This window comes from Condylura cristata, unplaced genomic scaffold, assembly GCF_000260355.1.
Source record: "Condylura cristata isolate star-nosed mole 26May11 unplaced genomic scaffold, ConCri1.0 scaffold00005, whole genome shotgun sequence".
NCBI lineage: Eukaryota > Metazoa > Chordata > Mammalia > Eulipotyphla > Talpidae > Condylura > Condylura cristata.
In genome coordinates, this window is record NW_004567106.1 from 60,938,790 (window position 1) to 60,963,463 (window position 24,674).

Consider the following 24,674-nt stretch of genomic DNA (forward strand, 5'->3'; position numbering starts at 1 on the left):
AAATACTTACTTAGTGAATAAACAGATGAAATAAGTTAAATGACAAGTTAATGATGGATAAAAGCAAGGGAATGATAAATCTAGAATTTAGGAAAATGGTACTTTGGTGGGATAGATGTTTAGGGGTTTCAGGTAAGATTAATATTCTTTTGAAGCCAGGTATGGGGATTTATTTATAGCACTTTATTTATGTTAATAGTTATTTTAAGAATATAACTAGTGACTAAGTCAGTAGAGCTAAGTGCTAACAAAGTACTTAAGTTGAATCTTATATAATTTATTATTACTTTCTTCATAGAGATACCCAAAAATCTTTTGGTGATCTATGAATTTAATGGTAGGTAATACATGACTCTAGCATGAATTCATCTTCTTTCCAAAATTGAATTTGAGCATTTCATATAGCTAATTTTACTTTTGTCACAGTGAGTCAGTTAGTGTTTGATGATATACCACAATATGTTTTTAAAAGTATGATATACAATTTAAATAGACTTAATTCACATTATCTTAAATAAATTTCTTGACACACTTAAGATTGAAAGATAATGAATGATCCAGCTCTTAAAGAGAATATTTTGCATAATCATGTAGCTATACAAGTAGGTTTTTAAAATATCTTATTGCAAATATATTTTTCTTCAGTTTTACATTTTTATAAATCTCTTTATTGTCTACTTTAATGGAGAATAGCTAGATTCTTTTATCTGCTGCTGAATTTAATCTCTTTAGGCATGTTTCATGTGAAATATATGATGAAAATTAGATCTTGTATAGGTTGTTTTTAGAATAGAAAGAATAGTCTTTTAATAGCCTTTAAAGATACTATACATATTCCTTTTTGATCTGTATCCCAAATTGTCAAGTGGTTATTCATTAAGGAAACTCTGAAACCCTATCAGCTTACACATTTTTTTTTTTTTACTGTTACATTGAAATCTACCGGTCTCTGTTAGTCTTTATGTATGTTTTTTACCCATGCATGGTTTTTCTTAATTCTGGTATCACTCACTGAAAAATATTGATTGTCTGAGTTATGAACAACTTCCAAATGCTAACATATTTTATTATATAATGTTACCAAAATATCCCACATTTGTCAACTGGAAAAATCCTATTAAGTATTAGAAAGGTGGCAGGTAGAATTTTTCTAAAATTCTAATTTTTGCTTAAGATGTACATTTTATCATTGACAATAAATTTTATTGTTTTCCTTCAAAATGACATACTTCCTTCATTTTTCAGACTATGTCTGCCATGACTGTAACGTTTGAATAAATATGCTTGAATTGTGAGTTTTCTTTCGAGTACATATAGTGATCCCTGGAAAAAGCAGCTAGGTCAGCTTGCTTGAGACAACACATCATATAACAAGTAGCTTTGTTTTATAGTTTTCTAAATCTCTTTAATGTTTGACCTAATAAAAGGGAGGTGGGCCTCCATAGTGACATAAGGTTTAAGTCTCAGTGTTATCACCACTGTAGCCTGAGTTTGATCCCTGGCCAGGGAGCTGACCCACATGTGATGCAGCAGACCTTTCCTGTGTCACCCTTGTTCTCCTCGGCAGTGTTTTTCAATGGATCTGCCTTTAGGCTCCCGGATCTGAGTCTGGTGGGTCCTCTCACTGCCTCTATCTTTGGCCTATGCATAAATAAAAGAAAATTTTTAAAGAGATGGATTCATATCTGCTTCTGTATTCAGTCTGTTGCTATATCCAAAGTCATATATGTGGCCTTTAGGAATTAAGGAAATAAGACTGAAAAGAAATTTGAGGAAATCTTGATGTGTCATGAGACCCTCAAACTATCCTCAGAACTGGTGCTTTAATTTAACCCACAGTCTTTATTCAGATATAGACCATTATACCAATAATGTCGCAGTAATGTCATTTATGGATGCCCCTACTTCCATCCTTGACACATGACCCAGTTCTCAATCATGCATTGCATTTCAGTCTTGTGCTTCTTCACCAATGAACAATTCCCTCATCTTCCTTACATATTTGAAGCATATAGGACAACTTTTTGGTAGAATATTTTGAGTTGATTTTGTCTGCTTACAATTGGATTTTTATCAGGAATACCTTGTAGATGACATTGGGTCTTCCTAAGAGTATCCTATCAGAAGGCACATTATGTCAGTTTGAATGATGTTAAGGAAGGTGCCCACCATATTCTCCTAGTCGATAATTAATGATTAATTTGTGGGGAGACATTTTAATGTGGGAATATTCTGTTAATCATCAAACTTTCACCTTTTAGCATCCATTGATGAAACTGTTAAAACTTTCCCATAGTACTTTTACCATTATATATCCCTTCTGCAATATATGAGAATTCTGTCTACTCCCTATCTTCTTTCTCCATTGGGTTGCTTTGACATCTTTATCAAAAATCATTTGGTAATGTGTAAATATATGTCTCTCTTGGGCACTATATTCTGTTTCATTGTCTTTTGGTTTATTCATTTCCCAGTAGGCTACTCCTTAAAGTCAGGGATTGTAAGACCTCTTTGTTTCTTTAAATTTTTTATTTCACTCTTCTTCATTATTGCTCAGCACTCTTGAAGTTTTCAGATTAGAAGTATTCAATGTTACTGTTAAGTTGTCCTTGGTATATTTTGTTTTTTCAAACTACTGTAAATGAAACAATTTTAATTTCCCATTATTTGCTACAAACAGGGAGAAGGATATTAGTTTTTTAATATCTAAATTCATTTATTTCTAATAATTTCTTTGTTGATTACTTAGGATGTATAGAAGTCATGTCTGTGAATAGAGATAGTTTATATCTTCCTTTCTACTTTTTTTCCCTTGTCATAATTCTTTATTTTTTATTGCCTTATTGCAACAACTTGGACTTTCAGTATAATGTTAAACAGAGATGGTGAGAATAGACCTCCTGATCTTTTTCAGATATTAGCAGGATAGCATTTTAGATGTCAACATTCATTGAAAAATTAGATTTAAGATTATCATATATCCTTTATCAGATTGAGGAAGTTTTTTTCTATTCCTATTTGCTGTTTGTCCCCAAGAATATGCATTAAACTTAATCGAATGCTTTCTTTCTGTATGTAATTATATAGATAGGTAAGATCAATATTTTTTTTCCTTTTATTCTGTTAATGTGACAGTTATCTTGATTGATTTTTATGAAAGTCAGCTTTTCACTCTTGAGATAAACCACATTTAGATAGGTATCCTTTGTATTGCTGCATTCTATTTGATAATACTTTGTTAAATACTAGTTTTGTCTCTGTTTATCAGTAATGCAAACTGCCTAGGTGTTAGTTTTCCTCTTTCTCTTTATACTACTGTTATTACTTGTTTTCATTGTTATGTCAACCTTATAAAATAAGTTAGGAATGTGCTGAATTGGAGGGTTTCTCTAATTTCTGAAAAGATTTTTGAATGAAGCTGATACTTATTTCTTCCTTAAGTATTTGATAAAATTTACCAATACAGTTATCTGGGTCTAGTGTTCTCTTTGTGGGAAGTTTTAAATTAAGAATTGAGCTTTTCAACAGAAATAATGAATTTAAATTTTCTTTTTCATCTTGTATTGCTCTTGTCATTATATTCGACAAGGATATTTCCATTTTATCTATATTGCTAAAATTTGCCAGCTTTCCAAATTGTAGCTCCTTAATTTCTAGTGATATTCCTGCTTTCATTTCTGATGTTGGCAGTTTTTTTTTTTAAAGATTTATTTATTTATGCATACAGAACTGGGGTACAGGCCAGAGGTGCAGGGGTGGCGAGAGGCTTCACCAGAGACAGAGTGGGGAGCAGAACAGGCAGATTGAGGAAGTACACTGCTGAGGGGAGCAGTAGGCGGGTCAGGAGAGGTCTGCCACGCCATGTGGTCTCCTCCGGGGCAGGCGGGAATTGAACTCATGCGGAAGTGGCGCTTTAGCTTCTCAGTGCTGTGCTTTAACCCGCTGCGCCACCAGGGAGGGCCTGATGTTGGCAGTTTTTATCTTCCTTTTAAAAAAACTAGTCTTGCAAGTTGTTTATAATTTTATTAATCTTTCAAAGGACCAACTTTTTGAATTTTCTCCATTTTTGCCTGTTTTCTGTTCTGCTGCTTCTATTCTATATTTTCTTTTTTCTTGTTATGGTGTATTTTGCCATAGCACTTTTGCTAATTAAGCTGAAATAAGAAATTCCGTTACTCTCCTATTTATTTCAAATTCCACACCCTAGGAAATACATATAGATTTATTATGTTGTCCCATCTTTGTTTTTTAGATTATAATTATGGAAGAAGTCCACTTTCAAATAAAATTGCTTTTTGTTCATTAGCCTTATCTAATGAAGATTTTCCTTGGCAAAAATATTTAAAAATAAGTTTTAAAATAGACATTAGTATAACACTAAATTGTGAATTCAAATCAACTTAATATCTGCATTAATAATATTAATGTCAAACTGTTCTTCCTGCCAAATGTCTCATCTTTATTTTTTTGCTTATGTTTGTCTTCCCTTGTAGAGAAAACAGCCTGGAATAGTGGGAGATCACTGTGTTGTCCCTTTTTACATTAGAGTTTAGATTCTCTAGCTTAGGTTTTTTTTTTTTTTTTTTTTTAAGATTTATTTATTTGTGCATACAGAACTGGGGCACAGGCCAGAGGCTCAGGGGCGGCGAGAGGCTTCCCCAGAGACAGAGTGGGGAGCAGAACAGGCATATCTACGAAGTACACTGCTGAGGGGAGCAGCGGGAGGGTCAGGAGAGGTCTGCTACGTCATGTGGTCACCTCTGGGGCAGGTGGGAATCGAACTCATGTGGAAGTGGCTTTAGATTCTCAGTGCTGTGCTTTAACCCGCTGCGCCACCAGGGAGGGCCTAGCTTAGTTTTTTGACTGTGGAAAAAGTACTTAATATCTGTGAAATAATGATAGTATTTCTCTTTAGAATTGCTTTAAGGCTAAAATGAAAAATCCAACATACATGTAGTAGTAACACAGACAGAATTTTGGGGAAATTTAACACATTAGTTTTCTTGAGTTTTCTCCCTTTCATAATTCTGTTCACTTGATGTTCTTTATTTTTAAATGTACTCTAATTTGTTTTGACTTATCTATTAGTGTTTTTTTTAACATTTTTTTTAAAGTTTTATTTACTTATTCATACAGAACTGGGGTACAGGCCAGAGGTGCGGAGGGTGAGAGGATTCACCAGAGACAGAGCGGGGAGAAGAAATCAAATATTTACAATCACATTCTACTTTTGTCACCACCTTACCAATTTTTCAAAGGATGGACTTCTTTGGACTTATATTTCCTCATTTATAAAAGAGAATGTTGCAGTAGTGATTTTAGCAAATTATGAAATTCAGTGATTCTAAATATTCTTGGAGTCCTTGTTTGTGTTTATTAGTTATTTTTCCTTTTTAATATTTAATTTATGCATATAGAACTGGGGTACAGGCCAGAGGTGCAGGGACGGTGAGAGGATTCACCACACACAGGCAGATCAATGAAGTACACTGCTGAGGGGAGCAGCAGGCAGGTCAGGAGAGGTCTGTGTGCCATGTGGTCACCTCCAGGGCTGGCAGGAATCAAACTCATGCTGAAGTGGCTTTAGCTTCTTAGTGCTGTGCTTTAACCCGCTGCGCCACCAGGGAGGGAGGGCCTGTTTGTGTTTAGTTTTTTTTTTTTTTTTTTTTTAAGATTTATTTATTTATTTGTGCATACAGAACTGGGGTACAGGCCAGAGGTGCAGGGACGGTGAGAGGATTCACCACACACAGGCAGATCAATGAAGTACACTGCTGAGGGGAGCAGCAGGCAGGTCAGGAGAGGTCTGCCACGCCATGTGGTCTCCTCGGGGCAGGCTGCAGGCGGGAATCGAACTCATGCGGAAGTGGCTTCAGATTCTCAGTACTGTGCTTTAACCCGCTGCGCCACCAGGGAGGGCCTGTTTGTGTTTAGTTTTAATAAGACATACAAAAAAAATATTTTATAAGATCAAACAGTTCCCTCCCTGGTGGCGCAGCAGGTCAGAGTGCTACACTGTGAAGTTAAGCCAAGCCATGGCCACTTCAGTGCGAGTTCAATTCCTGCCTTGGAGGTGATCCACATGGCACGGCAGACCTCTCCTGTTTACCCGCTGCTCCCCTCAGCAGTGTGCGTCGTCGATCTGCCTGTTCTGCTCCCCACTCTGTTTCTGGTGAATCCTCTCCCTGCCCCTCATCTCTGGCCTCTACCTCATTTCTGTATGCATAAGTAAATAAGCAAAAATCTTTAAAAAAAAATCAGAGCTCTCCTTGGTGGCCCAACGCGTTAAAGCACTGAGTTATGGAGATCTTTGAGTCTACTGCAACACGAGTTCAAACCCCAGCCAGGGAGCTGACTTACATGGCATGACAGAACTCTCCTCACCCGCCAACTGCCCCCCTCAGCAGTGTATTTCAGTACATCTGCCCGTTCTGCTCCCCACTCTGTCTCTGGTGACTCTCACCCACCACAACTCTGGCCTATACCCCAGCTCTATAAGCATAAATAAATAAATCTTAAAAAAAAAAAGATCAAACATATATTTACATAGTACTCTAATTCATGTACTTAGCTTAACTCTTAAGTACATGTATTAGAGAATTAAGCTCCATGTAAAAATAACTAAAATACAATGGAATGTATAATAGAAGTCATGTAAGTGTTATGAACAGAGTGACATGGTAGTAGAATAGTCATATCATTCTCCTGATAAACTTAAAACATTTCCTTGGTAAAATTTGTGTCTCCTATTGTTTCTTTTCTTTGGAGATTTAAAGCTACATTTTTACTTACATTAAAAGCTTTACTTACATTTAAAGCTATGTTTTACTTACATTAGTTGACTTGATACGAATTTCTGTGCAAACTGTTCAATAAAAGTCAACAAAAAAGAAAATTTAATTTTGTTATTTGACTTTTGAATATTTTTCTTTTCTTTTTCCCTCCACAGAATGGTCCTAGTGCCAGATCATGTCATAAAATGTGCATTGACATTCAGCGAAGGCAAATCTACACACTGGGGCGTTATTTGGATTCCTCTGTGAGGAACAGCAAATCTCTGAAAAGTGACTTCTATCGTTACGACATTGACACAAACACATGGATGTTACTCAGTGAGGATACTGCTGCTGATGGAGGACCGAAGTTGGTGTTTGATCATCAGGTTTGGTGCACAGATTAATATATGATGGAATTAACTCAGTAACTCTTAAGTTTATATCCTATTTTTGCTGAGTTAGTGATTTTAAGGGCACATATTATACCTATGACAGATAAAAAAATAACTGTTTTAGTAAGTTATTTAAAAATTTTTTCATTTGTTTAGTGTAAGATAAAATATTTAGATCTAAGAATACAATTACTGATTTATAAAAACTTCAGTGTAGAGAGATGTAAAGAGTATATATTAAGAAAACCAATTTAGCTGTATGATAATTATCAAATAACCATCATAATAATGAACTCTCTTAAAGTTTTTAATTCTACATTCCCAGGAGCAATTTCAAATTATTTTATGAGTTCAAAAACTTGGGAATCTAGAACTTTAATTCAACTGAAATGTATTTAGGTTTGTATATAACCACAAACTTACTATAAAATAGAAATTTGACATATATTAGATTGAGATTAGACTCAGCCCCCATAGAATAATCCTAATAATGTTGTAGATAAGAGTACTATGTATAGAAATATAGTAAGCCATTTTACTATTAAATGCATGTAGCTCTCATCATTATCTCCATCAGTATTATTATCACTGTTATCTTGGAATATGTACTTAGTATATATCAGTACCCAAAATAAAAAAGTAACATTTTGAATTTATTAGTTAATTTGACTTGACTCAAGCTATAGCCAAATTTTTTTTGGAATACATAGAGGAAAAGATAACAATAAGACAATCTATAACAATGTACTTATGCATACAGCACAATTGACTACTTGAGCAATGGGAGGTGGTGCAGGAATTCAGAATCTAGATTAAGGGTAAAATTTTACATAGGAATTAAAACCAATGTTTTTACTTATTATATCTGTACTGGTTATTATTGGTTCATTGCTTTATCCTATTGCCATATTTCCATAGTGTGAAGACAATGGTCAGGAAAAGAGGAATGGGTTATGTGCCTATTAAGTAGGTAGGGGGTGGGAATTAAAAGATTTATTTTCAAAATACCCTTATTGAAACTTCTGTGGCTCTATATTAGTGTACTCTGCATGCAAAGCTATATACTCCCTATTGATACCCTCATTGTTGTTCATGGGAACAATAAGAATGCCAAAAATTTAGTCTAGTTCTGATCTTTTAAAAACAGAACATCAGCAGATAACATTGTTAGGGAAATAATTTATTTTTTGCTTTCAAGTAGTTAAAGATTTCTTTTACAAAAGATGCTTATGTCTTCATTTTCACAGGTTGAAAAAGAATACCTTAGGGGTAGCCTGAATATAACATTCATATTGTCTTTATATGTAGCCCTTGTTTCTCTCAACTTTGATAAAATAGGATTTTTCTAAAGCTAGGTTCTATTAGATAATACTTGATTTTCAACTGATTAGCAGAAAGGATGAATTCAAAATACAAAAACTTTTAGATTTAATAAGAATATAGTGGCAGCTTATTTTTGAAGCCCTCCAAATTATTATTTCTATGATTTGTAGTAACAGTGAGAACCAAACAAAAAGATAAGGTAAAACAAAATCACAAGCCACATAGTCAGCAAAACTAGCCAAAAAACCCCCCCACAACTCCCAGTTCTTTAGCCAAAACAACTGAAATGCTCAAAGCCCTTGCTGAAACTCAAACAATTTGGTAAGGGAGAGCTTGATATGTAGTGGGAGCCTAGCAGAGGTGTATCATAGTAGTAAGTGTCATGAGCAGGGCAGAGTTGACCTGAGAGCAGCCACTGGGACAGTTAGTGAAATAGCATGTGGACAGTGGACAGTGTCCAAAAAGTTTTGGAGGAGTAGATGTCAAGAAAGTATCACCTTCTAAAAAGTATGGGAAGCACCATGATAAGTGGGACTGTGATTCCTTTTTAAATGGCCTGTGAAGTGGGGGCACAGGGCTTGGGATGGAACCCACTGAGCCAGATGAGATTAATAGAATAAGAAGTAACACAACGTCATATAAGTACTATATTTTGAAGAAGCCACTCAACTCAGTAACAACAGAGGAAGGAGTCCCTGAACAACAATTTCACTTTTTGTTATCTGTTTGAGGGAAATTTAACTCACTTAAATAAGAAAAACTTAAGCATAGTAAACACCAATTTTTAGAGACACTTTCACAAGAATTAAAAAAAAACAACCTATCTTTATGGAACAGTGGTTGACAAATATATAATAATATTCTAACAGGAATTAATGTCTCAATAAAGAATGAAACTGAATAAAACTACAAAACATACATTTAAGAATGAAAATGAGATGGCCAAATAGTGGAGCAAGTGAAGCTGAAAAATGCAGCAAAGAAATTGAAAAATAGAACCACTTTCAGAAATGAAAACTAATCCACTAGATTACTAGATTAGTACATTACTACTAGTCTAAAGAAGAATAGGCAAGGGACATAACAGCATAAAAATATGAAGAATAGGCCCTCCCTAGTGGCACAGCAGGTTGAAGTGCAGCACAGGGAAGCTAGAGCCACTTCAGCATGGGTTCCATCCCCGCCCCGGAGGTGATTCAGTGGTGCAACAGATCTCTCCTGTCTCACCCGCTGTTCCCCTTCGCAGTGTACTTCATCAGTCAGCCTGTTCTGCTCCCCACTCTGTCTCTGGTGAATATCCTCACTGCACCTCTGGCCTGTGCCCCAGTTCTGTGTGCATAAATAAATAAATCTTTAAAAAGAATATGAAGAATAAGTAAAGAAAGTAGAAATAAAAGAGATTAAAGTCTTCCTCTGAGAATTCCTTTATACATGGTGACAGAAAGAAGAAACAATACACCCAATTGGAGTGACTAACAATGAAACCAAAACACCTTTGAAAAATAAACAAAATAGACAAACTTCTAGCCAGATTTACAAAGAAAAATAGGGAGAAAACTCAAATAGGATCATAAATGAAAAAGGAAAAATTACAACAGACACAGGAAAAGTCCAAAGGACAGAGATTACCATGAACATTTATGTGCCAACAAGTTCAATATTCTAGAAGAGAAAGACAAGTTCTTAGAAATTTATATTCATCCATAGCTTAATAAAGAAGTGATAGAAAACCTAAACCAACTACAAGTAGAAAACAGTAGTAGTAATCAAGAACCCTCCCCATAAGCAAAAGCCCAGTTACAAATGGGTTCACAAATGATTTTTATCAAGCATTCAAAGATGAACTGGTACCTGTCCTACAAAAAATCTTTTAAAAATTGAGAAAGAAGTCAATACTATCCAATACAGTTTTATGAAGCCATTGCACTAATACTGAAGCCAAACAAACATAATACAAAAAGAAAACTACAGTTAAATCTCCCTGATGAACACAGATGTAAAAATCCTCAATAAAATCCTCACAAACTGAATTATCAATGCAGCTAAAGAATAATACACCCTAACCAATTGGGATTTATTCCAGAGATACAAGGATGGTTCAATATTCAGAAATCAATTAATGTAATTAACCACATCAACAAAAAGAAAAATAAAAACCATATGATCATATCAAATTGATGCCAAGAAAGCATTTGATAAAGTTCACCATCCACTTATGATGAAGGCCCTCAAAAATCCTGGGATATAAAAGATATACTTTAACATAATAAAAGCCATATATGATAGACCCACAGCCAAATATTATTCTTAGTGGTGAACAACCGAAAGCCTTCCCTTTAAGATCTGGAACAAGACGAAGATGTCTACTATCACCACAGGTTCTCGGTATAACTTGGAAATCCCATCTCGTGCAGTTAGGCAAGAGAAAGACATACAAGGACTCCAAACAGGGAAAGAAGATATTTCTAAAGAAAGAAGACTATATATCAAAGGGTCATGCTGTATTCAGGAAAAATTGGTTTAGGCATTAGACTCTAAGACTTAATTAGTAACATTGCATTCAAGACAAAGAAGCCCTTTTGTGGACAGCTGGACAAAGTATCACATTTGTCTACAGCTTCATTCAGTGCCAGAAGACAATAATGCAATATCTAGAATATACTCAAGAAAATCAAACTGTCCTTCAAATATACTTTTTGAGGAAATTACTAGAAAATGGAATATGAGCTGCCAAGAAAATATCAGGACAAACTTTGGTCAATGAATTGGTGATCTCATCTCACTGAAATTCTTCCTAGGTCGTTTTCGATCATTGGCAGACTAAATATATATTTTATGGTCTTCCTGGCCTACATCTTAAAAAATTACAGTAGAGAATATAGTAATAATAGCATTAACAAACAAGAAAAAGAGTATACTTCGAAATTTGAAAGTGGGAGAATTCCTGAAAGAAATAAAGCAAATAAGATCACATTCATCTGTAAGAAACTAAGACCTATACAATTGCAGCAACTTGAGTCTTAAAGGTTACAGAGTTTAGAACAAACATTTCTTGATCAGTTGGAGATTGAATAGGAGGACATTCTCCATTTTGACTGGTGGACATTTAACTGAAAAGTGTCCATAGGTCATATGTTGAATGTGAGCTGGCAGGAAAAAGAATACTCTCTAGGGACAGTAGGTTGGTCCTTCAGTACCCTTCACAGCATGATGTCTCATTCTCTCCACCTAGTACCTTGAAGCAGACTATTGGACATGCAGTAAGCCATGTATAGGACTTCTCTAGTATGAAGACAACTAGAACAAAACCAAAGAAATCCAAGTATTTCAGATAACTAGTATGAGATAGGGTACTAAATTCAACAAATTAAGAATTAACCAAAAAAAACAAAACAAAACAAAGCATCCAGTGGTGTAAACTGAAGGATCCATTAAGATAAACTTAGAACAATTCAAAAGACTATAGCATCAAGGGGGGGGGGGATAGCTGGACAAATTACAAATTAAAGATTTAATGATGAAATGAAATTCTTATCTAGTAAGTTGATTTAAAAGTGGAATGGACATGTTAATCTTCAAATGGTTACTAAATTAACGAGCTGAAACTGAGAGAAAATGAGCAGAGAAAAAGGTTTCAATATTCACTTAATAGGATTCTAGACAGAATGGAAATGCAATGAGTGAATGAATGATTAAAATTGCTCAAGGTAAACTTGAAGAAACCTCCCACTGCTGAAGAAAGCAGTTTTCGGGCCCTTCCTGGTGGTGCAGCAGGTTAAAGCACATCACTATGAAGCTATGGCAGTCTACTGCAGCACAAGTGTGATCCCCCACCAGGGAGATGACCCACATGGCGTGGCAGATCTCCCCTGACCCCGCCTCTTGTTCCTGCTCCCCTCAGCAATGTATTTCAGTCATGCTGCCTGTTCTTTTCCCACTCTGTGAAATTTCTCACTCCCTCCCCCACACCTCTGGTTTGTACCCCAGTTCTGTATGTGTAAATAAATAAATAAATCTTTGAAAAAGAAAAAGAGCAGTTTTAGGATGAAAGGAACATCAGTACAGAATCAGAATGTATAAAAAAATTTATTTGAAACCAGCCTATCTTTACCTATCTTCTGTTCATGTGATAGAGTAAAATAAAGATAATTTCAGATCAAGAAAATTGGAAGGGGAATTAAGTGGTTATTCATTACTGATTGAATTTTAGAAATTAAATTCCTAAACTGATAGTGGCTATTTGGTCTTTGAACTTTTGACTTAAAGGATTTCTAGAAATCTTTGAGTAAAAGACACTCAAATTAGCAGTTTAGTAATTCACAAACTTTTTAGAAACATTTCTCAGAAATTCAAAATCACAAACCACATAGAAAATGAAATAGATATTAAAGATAAAAAGGAAACCATAAATTGATGAACAGTGTCAAATTCACTAGCATGATTAATGCTTGTTATTTGATAACTGTTATTGAAACACTTTTTGTCTTTTTAGTAACTTAAGATTTATAGCATATAATTTAGGTCAATAATATGCAAGGAGATAGGAAGAAGAGCAAAATTAGGTTACAGAACACACTCAGTTCAGGTAGCTGTTTTTATAATGGTAGTTTAATCTTAGGGAAAGCTCCATTTGGATTCATGCACACACATTTGGAAGCACCAGATCTTTCCATTCTGAAAAGCTAATGAGAAGGCCATTCCTGTCATTCCAGTTTTGGAAGTTCCATGGAGTGGCATTTGGTGGGTTACTACCTGAATGCACAGTGGCACAGTCAGTATAGTCTTGGGAGAAAGTCAGTTTGACTGTCTAGCCCAAGCTCATCTGGGCAATCTGCTGCGTGCCTAGCATAAACCTAAATGGCTGTCCTTGAAGAAATCATGTTTTTTTAATCTTCAAACATCCTGGCATAGTGCATGTGTGGCCATGCTTGGAGAAGATGTGCTCATCTCCCAGAGAGACGGCCTCCACCTGCATTCCTGTGTTAACAGAAGCAACCTATGCAGGTGGTACAGTGGGCAGTATGAAACAAAAACCAAGCAGGTGGTGGTTCCACAACCACTGAAACTGCCACTCTAACCCAGGGCAAGGCAAGCCTAGGGACGGGTAACTGGGGGAGGAGGTGGTAGGGGGGGATGTTTCTCTTTTTTATATCATGTTTGTTCTAGGATAGGAGAAAGAATGGACTAATACAATAGCTTACACCTTTGTTGCATTGGTATGCTGGAAAAAGCCACCAAGATAGAGATGTTTATGCCTCACTCTTGTGAGAGAATGACCACATAAAAATTAAATATCTTCGGGCCCTCCCTGGTGGCGCAGTGGGTTAAAGCACAACACTAAGAAGCTTCAGCCACTTCCGCATGAGTTCCATCCCCCCCTGCCCTGGAGGAGATCCACATGGTGCAGCAGACCCCTCCTGACCCACCCACTGCTCCCCTAAGCAGTGTACTTCGTCGATCTGCCTGTTCTGCTCCCCACTCTGTCTCTGGTGAATCTTCTCACCCTCTGCATCTCTGGCTTGTACCCCAGTTCTGTATGAATAAATAAATAAATCTTTAAAAAAATTAAATATCTTCGAAAGGGAAGAGAAACACCTTTGTAGTCATTGAAGTATATCCCTAAGGACTAAATAACAGCATATCAATGCAACAAAGGTGTAAGATATATTAGTCCATTCTTTCTCCTATCTTAGAGTAAATGTGATATAAACAAAACAAACAACTGTGTTTTTGCTTTTTGAGCTACCAGTCTCTAGGCTTGGCTTTCCCCTGGGTTAGATAGGCAGTTTTATAGAGTTGTGGAACCACCACAATTGAGTAACAGAGGTTGACCAAAATTAATATGAATTTGTAAGTTTATGAAAATGTAAATAGGGTAAGATACACTGAGTCCTTGTATTTTCAGCATGATCTTTGGAGAGATTTGTGTCTTAGGTCAGGGTAATGCGACCTAGATTCAGTGAAGCCCTAAATAGTATTAGACTAGTTGAATGAGGCCATATTGAATTGTCTTCAGTATGACCACTCTAAAGGATACAGTCTTTCAAGATTAAAAATAGGAACATTTTTTTGGACATGCCAGGGCGAGGAGAACATTTACATTTCAGTCTTTCAACCATATTCACCAAGATTTTACTCTTGAGGAATAGATTTTCATCTTAGTTTATGGAAGTCTGCTAGAAACCTGAGAAATGATGAGTGGACCTTTCTAGTGATAAAGATCAGAAAATTGTAGAATCTTAATAAAAATGCAATCTATACTTATTAAGTAGCTTTTATTAACAGCAATACAAAAATACTAGAAGTAATTTGGTGGGAGGAGACTATTGAATAATAGTGTTTATGCTTTAGCAAAAAAAAAATGTTTTGTGTGCAGTTTATGTATTCTTTATATAATCCTATATGTGTTCAATATCTGATTCCCAACTCAAGACTTACATATTCTTTTAAATAGAATTTGATTCTCTTTATCTTATGACAGATAGCTGTTTTCTCACAGATATTTGTGTGAAAAACCATAATCTCAAGTTGAAAGAATAAAATATCAAGGTTGGATTTTGAACATACATTGTGTAACATATGTCAAAGAAAATTTAATTATTTAGTGTTTGTTAAAAGGAGCAGAAGCCACTGTTTATTGAAGTTAGTCTACAGGTTGCTGCAGGTGTCTTTTTTGTTTGTTTTACTACTTTATAAGAATACAATTTGAGGAGTTTTATAAAAAAATGCGAAGTACTTTGGCTGAATCATTCACTTATCTGTTCTCTTATTAAATGGCAGCAGGATTAATATGATGCTTGCTTAGAATACAAAAGAGTTTTTGAATGAAAATGAAAAATAGATTAAGATCCTTGTTTATTCAGAGTATGATCAGTATTCCCTTTTATGTAGAAATTAGCGCTTTTGTTATTGATTTGGTAACAATTACAACTTTTCAAGAAAACATAAACTCTCTTACTCATTGTATTTTACTCTTACTGGGGAAAATGGAAGTCCATCTTGTATGTCTTCTGGGTGGTATCAGGGATGGTATTTAGTGTTATTAACACAAAGTTGAGGTGGGTTTTTTTGGTTTGTTTTTAAGATTCTAAAACTGTACTCATTAGTTTCATTTAGACATATAACAGAACCAATCTAAAGTTGTTTAATCTGTTGCCTTCTGATAGATGTGTATGGACTCAGAAAAACATATGATCTACACCTTTGGTGGTAGAATTTTGACATGTAATGGAAGTGTAGACGACAGCAGAGCCAGTGAACCACAATTTAGTGGGTTGTTTGCTTTCAACTGTCAATGTCAAACCTGGAAACTTCTTCGAGAGGACTCCTGTAATGCTGGTCCTGAGGACATCCAGTCTCGGATAGGACACTGCATGCTGTTCCATTCAGTAAGGAATTCTGTACATTGTCTTATGTGATTTTCTCATGTATATCTCAAAAGGAAAAAGAATTTGCAAAATCTAACTCTTCAATACAGCAAAAGTTTTCATTAGAAATAAATGATTGCCATAGCAATGGTAACAATAGATAAAAAATGAAACTTCCTTTAACAGCAAACTGTTTGCTAATTATGAGTGTTTTCTATTGCTGCACTTAGACTTTTTAGACTTACTGACTTCTCTTAGTAACTGAAAGATCAATTTTCTTACCGGTTCTTACTTTCTCTTCTTTGTAAATGTGAAAAATTAAGAATTACCTTTAGAGTTAAGTAAAAAAAATAACATTAAAGCTAGTTTTATGGAATTATTACAATAAAAGCAACATATAGGGATTTCTTTAACCCTATATGTCTTGCAAATGTTTTGCAGAAAACTTGGGATTTCTTTGAGTAGAACTTTTAGGAAATATTCTGAGATATTTTAAACATACCAATAAAGCAAAGTAAAATAAATCCCTGTGTACTCATTTGTTTCAACAATTAACCATTCTGCTGTTAATTTTTCATGTATCCCAACTTGTTTCATTTCTTTTTTTGGTATTTATTTGATTTTTAAGTCTTTTCTTAAATTTTATTGTGCTAGAACCAGCCACAAACTTAACACTAGGTGTAAAAATAATGTAGTGTATCATTACAGATAAGAATAGATAAGAATCTGCACTAATATTTTTTCTAAAATACTGAAATGTATTTATCATATTTGGTTTTCTCAGATCAGTGTATTGCATTTGATTGTTAAGTCTGAGTACCTCCTCTTCCTATTTCTCCTCCCCCCCTCACATACCACTTTGTTTTTTTTATTAAAGAAACAATTTTTGTTCTAGAATTTAACCACATTCTGGATTTTATCCTTGTAGTGTCATTTAACATCATCCTTTATCCTCCCTGTTTTCAGTGAGTTGGAAGTTAGACCCAAGACTTGATTTTAGATTCACGCTCCTTTTTGGGGTGAATGCAAATTGGAGGTACAGGAATACTTGATAAATGTTCTGACTGCAGAATATCAAGAGGCAGTTATTATGCTGTAGTCATAATTTTGGTTATGTTAAAATTGTTCCATGGGTTCAGCTTGATTGATCAATTATAAAGTTTCCTGCCAGCCTTTTACCTAATGACTTCAGCAGCCATAGATTATCATTGGTTAGATTTCATTAGGATTTGTAAAAGGGTTTTTTTTTTAAATTATATCATTTCTTATACATTTTATTAACTTATAAGTTCTACTACAAAGCTTACATGTATTAACAGTTGGCTAACCTGATATGTATACCACTTAGAATAGGCAACAGATTTGATTCTTTTCCTTTATTGCTTTTGTGCTTTGATAAATTGAGCACAAAAGTAAATTGAATTTTTTAAGTATTATTATAGACTCTTTAAATTTTATATATTTGATATGTTTAGTCCAAAGCTGCCATTTTCTATTTGATATCCTAAGTTTTTCTATCCATGGTCAGAAGGAGTACTTGCTTACTACATGTTTATGCATATGTATACACATGAATTAATGCATATACATATATATCTTCTTTCATAATATAAAAATGAAGCCATGAGTTCATACTGATAAGTCCAATTCAAATGTAAGATTATAGAATTTTAAATTTAGTAAGTTTGATTTTATATTTGTGTATATTTTAAGGTTAAAACCCTGCTCTGCGGTAACAATGTTTTATTACTTCCTCTGTCTTTCTATAATACTTCACAAAATAACAAAGCTAGCAACAAAACCATTGAATAATGTTTAAAATTGCTTTCTGTATAGGATATAGACTACTGGGTAGTTAAACATGAATTAAAAACACTAAAAATGTGTTTGTCTTTTGGACATAACTTTATATAAACAGATTTATTGTTTTTTAATTTCTGAGATTTCCTTTCAGTTAGTTCTATTTTCTAATACATAAAAACATGTATGGTTTTATACATGATATAAATCAAGATACTGTCAGTGAGAGCTGGTTTTTATTCCTGTCTTCTTGCTCTGTCCCTCCCCCAACAGGTCACTCTTTTGTTAGTTTCTCTTGTTTCTTTATACAGAAAGAAACAAACACGTAATCTCTTTCTTCTTTCTTACACAAAGGCAGCACCCTATATAATTATTCTGTAACTTGCTTTTGAACACTGATAGGGTATCTTAGAGATAACTTTTTAGCAGTAATCTGTGGCGAGCATCCTCACTCTTCTTTATACCATCATAGCACTCCATTGCCTGGGACCTGTCGTAAATCACTTCTACAGAGTAAATTTTTGAAAGGATTCTGAATTCTTCATCAAAGTGACTTCTTTTCTTTGTCCTTTTTCTTATTTTCAGAAAAATCGTTGTTTATATGTATTTGGTGGCCAGCGATCGAAGACCTATTTGAATGATTTCTTTAGTTATGATGTGGACTCTGATCATGTAGACATAATATCAGATGGCACCAAGAAAGACTCTGGAATGGGTAAAGGCATTTTGTGATTCTTCTCTTTTAACTACTTCAGGTAGAAGACAATATAGCCTATTTTCTTTTCTTTCCAACCATTCCTCTTTCCCCTTTAATTCTGAGGAAAAGAGGAGGAAGAGAACTTTGCAAGCAAAGTTATTCTGTCCTATCTGTTTAGAAGTATATGGATTATTATTAGTTTCTTTGTACAGAACGATGGTATGTGAATTCCTCAAGGAGTTTTTATGTGTGTGTTTGTTGGGGACTTTGCAAGAATTAATATCTTAAAAACTATTACTCTGTTTTTGCTAATCCTTTCCACTTTGTTTTCACTGTAGTAACATATATTAGACACTAACATGAAGAATGTCTTTAACAAGGATGACTTCATGTAGTTGGTAATGTGCTATATATAAGCTTACAAAATCAACTTGCAAGAAGTATAGGGTGACTGCATATTTCCTGGCATAATTATTTTTTTAAAGATTTATTTGTTCATACAGACTGGGGTACAGGCCAGAGATGCAGGGATGGTGAGAAGAATCACCAGAGACAAAGTGCAGAGCGGAACAGGCAGATTGACTAAGTACATTGCTGAGGGGAGCAGACAACAAGACAGGAGAGATCAGCTGTGCCATGTAGATCAGCTTCCTAGTCAGGGATCCAACTCATGCTGAAGCAGCTGCAGCCTGTTTCATAGTGCTGTACCTTAACCTGTTGTACCACCAGAGAGGGCCCACCTGGCATAATTATTAGTATTGTCTTGCTCATTCTCAAAAGTGCCCTGTTTTGGATGATGATTTACTTTCTTAGTCGACGTAGCGGTCACTTCCCTATGATTAGTATACACAGGAGAATGGTATTTGTTCAAGGGCCAATAGGGTAAAGAGTTAGATCAGTTTTGCTCTTCTTTTTAACTACTATTTATTCCTGTTATTTATTAAAACAGACCTTTTTACTGAAATAGTTGTTCATATTTAAAAGGAAAAAGGCTTTTAAGATCACACCATAGTAAAAAAAAGTATATGTGGTAGTTTGGCTCTCAGGACCCTTCTGCCATACTTCCTACTAAGCAAAGACTAGAGCTATATTTTCTGTGGGAAAATCTAGAGACTGTGGAAGCAGAGAGAAATAGGAAAATTAAACCTATGTATTGAATAATGACATTTATACCACCTATCCTGTTCCCATGATTCCAGGTATGTATTCTGGCAGAATATTAGAATCACCTTTGGAGAAAAGATTTCCAGATACTGTTGTCAGGGGATTTCTGCCCTTCCTCCCCAACTCCCAATTAAATGGGTAAACTTGCTGCCTTAGCCACGTTGACTACCTGTCTCCCTACAGTATTACCATGACATAAAACTATTTTCATTTAACATTTAACATTTTATTTCCTTACTCATAATGAACTGTGAGTTAATAGTTTGTATTAGGTCTCTCACCATATTAGGAGAAACAAAACAAAGCAAATCTGAAAGTAGAAATTTAAAGTAATGAGCAAATAGGTAAATGAAAATAGTAATGATTAAGATCAGTTGTCTTAGAAAAAAGGATGCATGTGAAAGATCAGAGTCTAAGTTCAGATTTTGGAAACGAAATTTTGTTAAAGTGAAAAAAAAAAAAAGAAAAGAAAGAAAGGTTGTAAGAAAGCTCCCCCAAAATAGAGATAGAGATGGAAATTGGAGAAAATCAGGTTCTTGGAAAATCACTTCTTATACTTTTACCGTGGAAAACAATGAAGGATTATGACAACATGACACTCGCACAGCAAACCTCTGAGGATCAGTGCAAACTAGAGCAGAAAGAAGTAGGAAAATGAGGATTCCAAATTAAAACAGAAAATAGGTATTTTTTCTATTTTAATAGGATGTGTGAATAAAACGCTGATTAATATCCGATGTAAAAGCTCAGACACATAATAAGAAAAAATATGTATATACAAAAGGAGGCATCATTGCATTGAATTTCTTGGCTCTACAGTGAACAGTGTTTCTCTAATCATAACAATGTAAAAACTAACAATTCAACCAAAAATTGGGTTACAGTTTAATGAGAAGATAGGATGAGAGGAGTGAGAGGATGGTATTATTATTGTTAAAAACTTCACCTATAGCAGGAAATCAGTTGTTGATGTCTAAAATAACAGTTTCAGCATAGCAACAACACTTGAAAGGGGGTGGGGGATGGGCAGAAATCCTATACGTCTAAAATGCAAACATAAACTAATATTAAATCAATAAAAATATTATTAAAAATAATTTTAAAAAAGAAATGTTGTCATAAACAACTAATTCCATTACTTTGCTATTTAAAATTGTCTGTGTTTGTTCATTTTCGATACCATAAAATAGTGTGGAGATAGATAATTTAATCTTTGACTTGGTCTGTAAGTGTTACTCTCACTTTCCAAAAAAGAAAAAGTAATACTCTCCTGCAATCCTAATGTACATCTCCCTGAAAAAGGTAGTGAAGATAGTAATTAATTTACAAATACATGTTGAAAATTACTATGTGCTTGCTTGGTGCTAGTCTGGGATATAGTGGAACCAGTTGATTGTGATCTTGCTAAACTCTTATAATGTAATTAGTAGATAATATTCTACTGCATTTATTTTTGGTATAATAGCTGTTTTAATTTTAAATGTATACCCTTCCAGATACCAGTCACTAAGCTTGGAGCTTTATAAATATCTGTAGTTGTAATATTATTCTCTTTTACCAGGTGAGAAAAGTTGAAGTTAGTGAAACTATATTCAACATTCCACAACTAGGTAATGACAGTTTGAATTTAGAAGTTTGTGAAAAGAAACTTCTGTGAAAAGAAAAAGAAAGTTTTTGTTTTTTTTTAAACCACACTAAATTATTTCCCAAGGTTAGAAGAAAAAGGTGGCAAAGAATTGTAAAAAGTCAGGCCCTCCCTGGTGGTGCAGTGAGTTAAATAAAGCATAGCACTATGAAGCTAAAACCACTTCAGTGCAAATTCGATCCCCACCCCACAGGTGATCCACATGAAGTGGCAGACCTCTCCTGACCTGCCACAGCTCCTCTCAGCAGTGTACTTAGTCAGTTGGCTTGTTCTGTTCCCCATTCTGCATCTGGTGAATCCTTTCACCCCCTGCACCTCTGGCCTATACTCCAGTTATGTATGCATAAGTAAATAAATCTTTTTCTAAAAAAGTCATTATAATAAGTAGACTTTAAAATGAAGATTTTAAAAAATGAATAGATAGGAATTTGCAAAATTGGTTAGTGCATTGTTTCATTTTTGGTTATGATTAGCTTTAGAGTCAGCAAAGTATGATAATTGTTTTTTGTTGTTTGTTTCAATCATAAAATAAATGTGCTTGATGTAGGGAATGTGAAAAACACAAAAAGTTATAAAAAATAATATCAAGCCATCTAGACATAATCTATTAATATTTTAATGTATTTTTAAAAAGATTTATTTAAGCATACAGAACTAGGGAACAAGCCAGAGGTACAGGGGCGGTGAGAGGCCTCACCAGAGACAGAGTGAGGAGAACAGGAAGACCAACGAGGCACACTGCTGAGGGGAGCAGAGGGCGGGTCAGGAGAGGTCTGCCGCGCCATGTGGATCACTTCTGGGCTAAGGATCAAACTCGCACTGAAGCAGCAGAGGCCAGCTTGCAGTGCTGTGTCCTAACCCATTACACCACCAGGGAGGGCCCCAATATTTTAATGTATTTTGATAGAACTCCTTTTATAAACATACACAATTTATATAAATTTAGTACAATTTTATATTTTGATATTTAAATTTTATATTAAACTGGCAATTTTTTTCATCATTATGGCTTTATTACCACAGACTAGAGGTATTAATAGTGAAGACAAATCAACCTATTCCCTAACTACTGCTGTAATCAACTTCTGTAAAATCAAAGCCACCAGTTTTTCTATGTGTTGGTTTTTGTTTTATGGTGGATTTCCCCGCTTTGCATTCATTAATTTTTTTGGACTACCTGTTACCATCTAAGTTTGACCCTCTCCTTTCTTCTCTTCCCACATACTTGAGCACCTTCTTATTGCCTAGTATATTTTAGATACTTGAGATACAGCAGTGTGAGATAAGTAAGATCCGTTCACACAAAAGGATTCACTCTAGTGGAAAGAGAGCTGTACTTGTGTTCTAAGTACTACAAAGAAGAAAAATTGGTTGCTAAGATAATGAGTTAACATGGGAATAAGCTGTTAAACTTCTCTCTGAAGAGGTAATCTTCAAGATCAAAAGCAAAGAGTTAGAAAGAACCATGTTAAGAGAAGAACAAGTAAAAGCATGAAAGAACTTAGTGTGGTACCAATTGAGAGTGGGGAAGGTTGGTATGAAGTGAGGTTAGAGAAATAGAGTGTGATTATTCAGTACCTTGTACAAATGCAGAAAGTTTGGATTCCCTGCTCCCCCGTAGAACTGGAGGTTGTTGAAAGGTTTAATGCCAGGGACTTGATTTAAATTTTGAAAATATCATTATCATTCTTTTGGCTAAATACACATTTTCAAATGTTTAGTTTTGAAGACATGCCTAAAATATTGCATGTCCAAAATCCTTAGGTACAATGTTGCTTCAACTGGAGAGTTTTTGTGGCAGAACTGAACATCTGGTTAGAACTACTTGGGAAATTTTCCCACCTAAAACAGTTGCAGTTATAAATTTGGAATTATAGAACTTTTTTTGAAGATGTATTTATTTATGCATACAGAACTGGGATACAGGCCAGAGCTGTAGGGGGTAGGGGATGAGAGGATTCACCAGAAACAGAGTGGGGAGCAGAACATGCCAATTGACAAAGCACACTGCGGAAGGGAGCAGCGGGGCAAGACAGAAGAGGTCTGCAGTGGCATGTGTGTCAGCTCTGGGGCCGGGCATGTAACTTGTGCTGCAGTAGTGCTGTGCTTCAGCCCGTTGTGGCACCAGGAAGGGCCTGGAATTAAGACCTTGAGTGACTTAATTGGCATATTAATTGGCATTTCTTTTCACTTTTTCCTGTCATTTCCCTTCTCCATCCTTTTCTCCCTCATCTATTTTCATCTCCATTTCACCTCTCCTCTTTCTTCCTATACTTTCCTTCTTTTCTGCTCCCCTTCCCAGGTCTTCCTTTCTCTCTTCATCTCTCCCCAATTGTTCATTTTTCAAATTCTGAACCCCCAGGGGTTTCTACTATATGAACAGGACTCTAGTTCTCCAGAGCCCATCTCAGTACTTACGCAAGTAACCTTAGTCAAACAACTTGGGCAGATTACTTCAATATTAACCTTGGCTTGTGTGTAAATGACCCAAAAATATGCTTTAAGGAAAATAGTGTTTCTGCTCATGACTACTCTGTGAGTAGAGATGGGTTAACCCTCTAGTTTTGAGTTGATGTTATTGTTGAATAACTCTGTCTTAATAAGACTGTATCAGTACTATCTACAGATTCAGTGATCTAACCAGTAATCTCCCTCCATCTTCTGTCTGTCCCTGTTGTCTCTTCACTAGTCTGGCTGCTGTATAGTTTGGCCTGTCCTTCTCTTCCTGTGTGTGCCGCCATTTCCCCCAACCCATTCTCCACATTGCAAGTAGAATATAACTGTTATGTGTTACAATGCTAATTTGTAAGAAATAGAAGCCTGATAGTGTTTCTTCCTTTCTAAAGAAGTTGTAATCATTTCTCTTTGCATTTAGGTTTAAATCCAAACTCAATCTGACTCATAAGTTCTTTTATGATATGTACTGCTTAGTTAGCTCTCCAGCTTCATTCTTGGTACCTCAATCAGAACTATTTTAGTTTACGTTTTCCTACCATAGAATTACTTGTACTTAAAAGTAATTTTACATTAAAAGTCCATTTAAATTTTATCTTTCTAGACTGTTATTTTTTAAACCATAAAAATTGTTTTAAGCACAAGGCTAGATACTATTTAAATTTCCATATTATTAAGTATTCTTAGGAAGTACTTATTGTATTCTATTATATTGATGCCCCATAGCATAAACTTCCTGTTTATTAACTATTCTTTCTAAGTCTTTCTTTAAACCACAGTTAATTATTATTATTTGAGATGGACTTAGCATATAATTGCAATGTTTATCTGTGATTCAGTAATGTGTTTAGTCTTTGCTTAGAACTGCATTTATGATGTGAGTTTCAGTTGGATTGTTTGAAATCATAAAAACAAATTTTTTGAACTATTGAAATCACCAATTAGGGATGATGTTTAACTAAAAAAAGTGCTGCTTATTATGATTTCTTATTGTGTCAGACAATATAAAGTCTTAAATAGCTGTTTTTTATAATTATTTAAAATATCTTAAGATTT

At 34.8% G+C, this 24,674-nt stretch overlaps 1 protein-coding gene across 2 annotated transcripts in view; it reads left to right on the forward strand.

Annotated features, from left to right (window-relative positions):
- Positions 1-24,674, forward strand: part of MKLN1 (muskelin 1, intracellular mediator containing kelch motifs) — a 122,243-nt gene that overhangs the window by 70,701 nt on the left and 26,868 nt on the right. For both annotated transcript variants that reach the window (XM_012720938.1, XM_004677056.2), the window contains exons 10-12: positions 6,950-7,162; positions 15,658-15,879; positions 18,244-18,373. In XM_012720938.1, the coding sequence (XP_012576392.1) occupies positions 6,950-7,162; positions 15,658-15,879; positions 18,244-18,373 (565 nt within the window). The remainder of the gene's footprint in view (positions 1-6,949; positions 7,163-15,657; positions 15,880-18,243; positions 18,374-24,674) is intronic.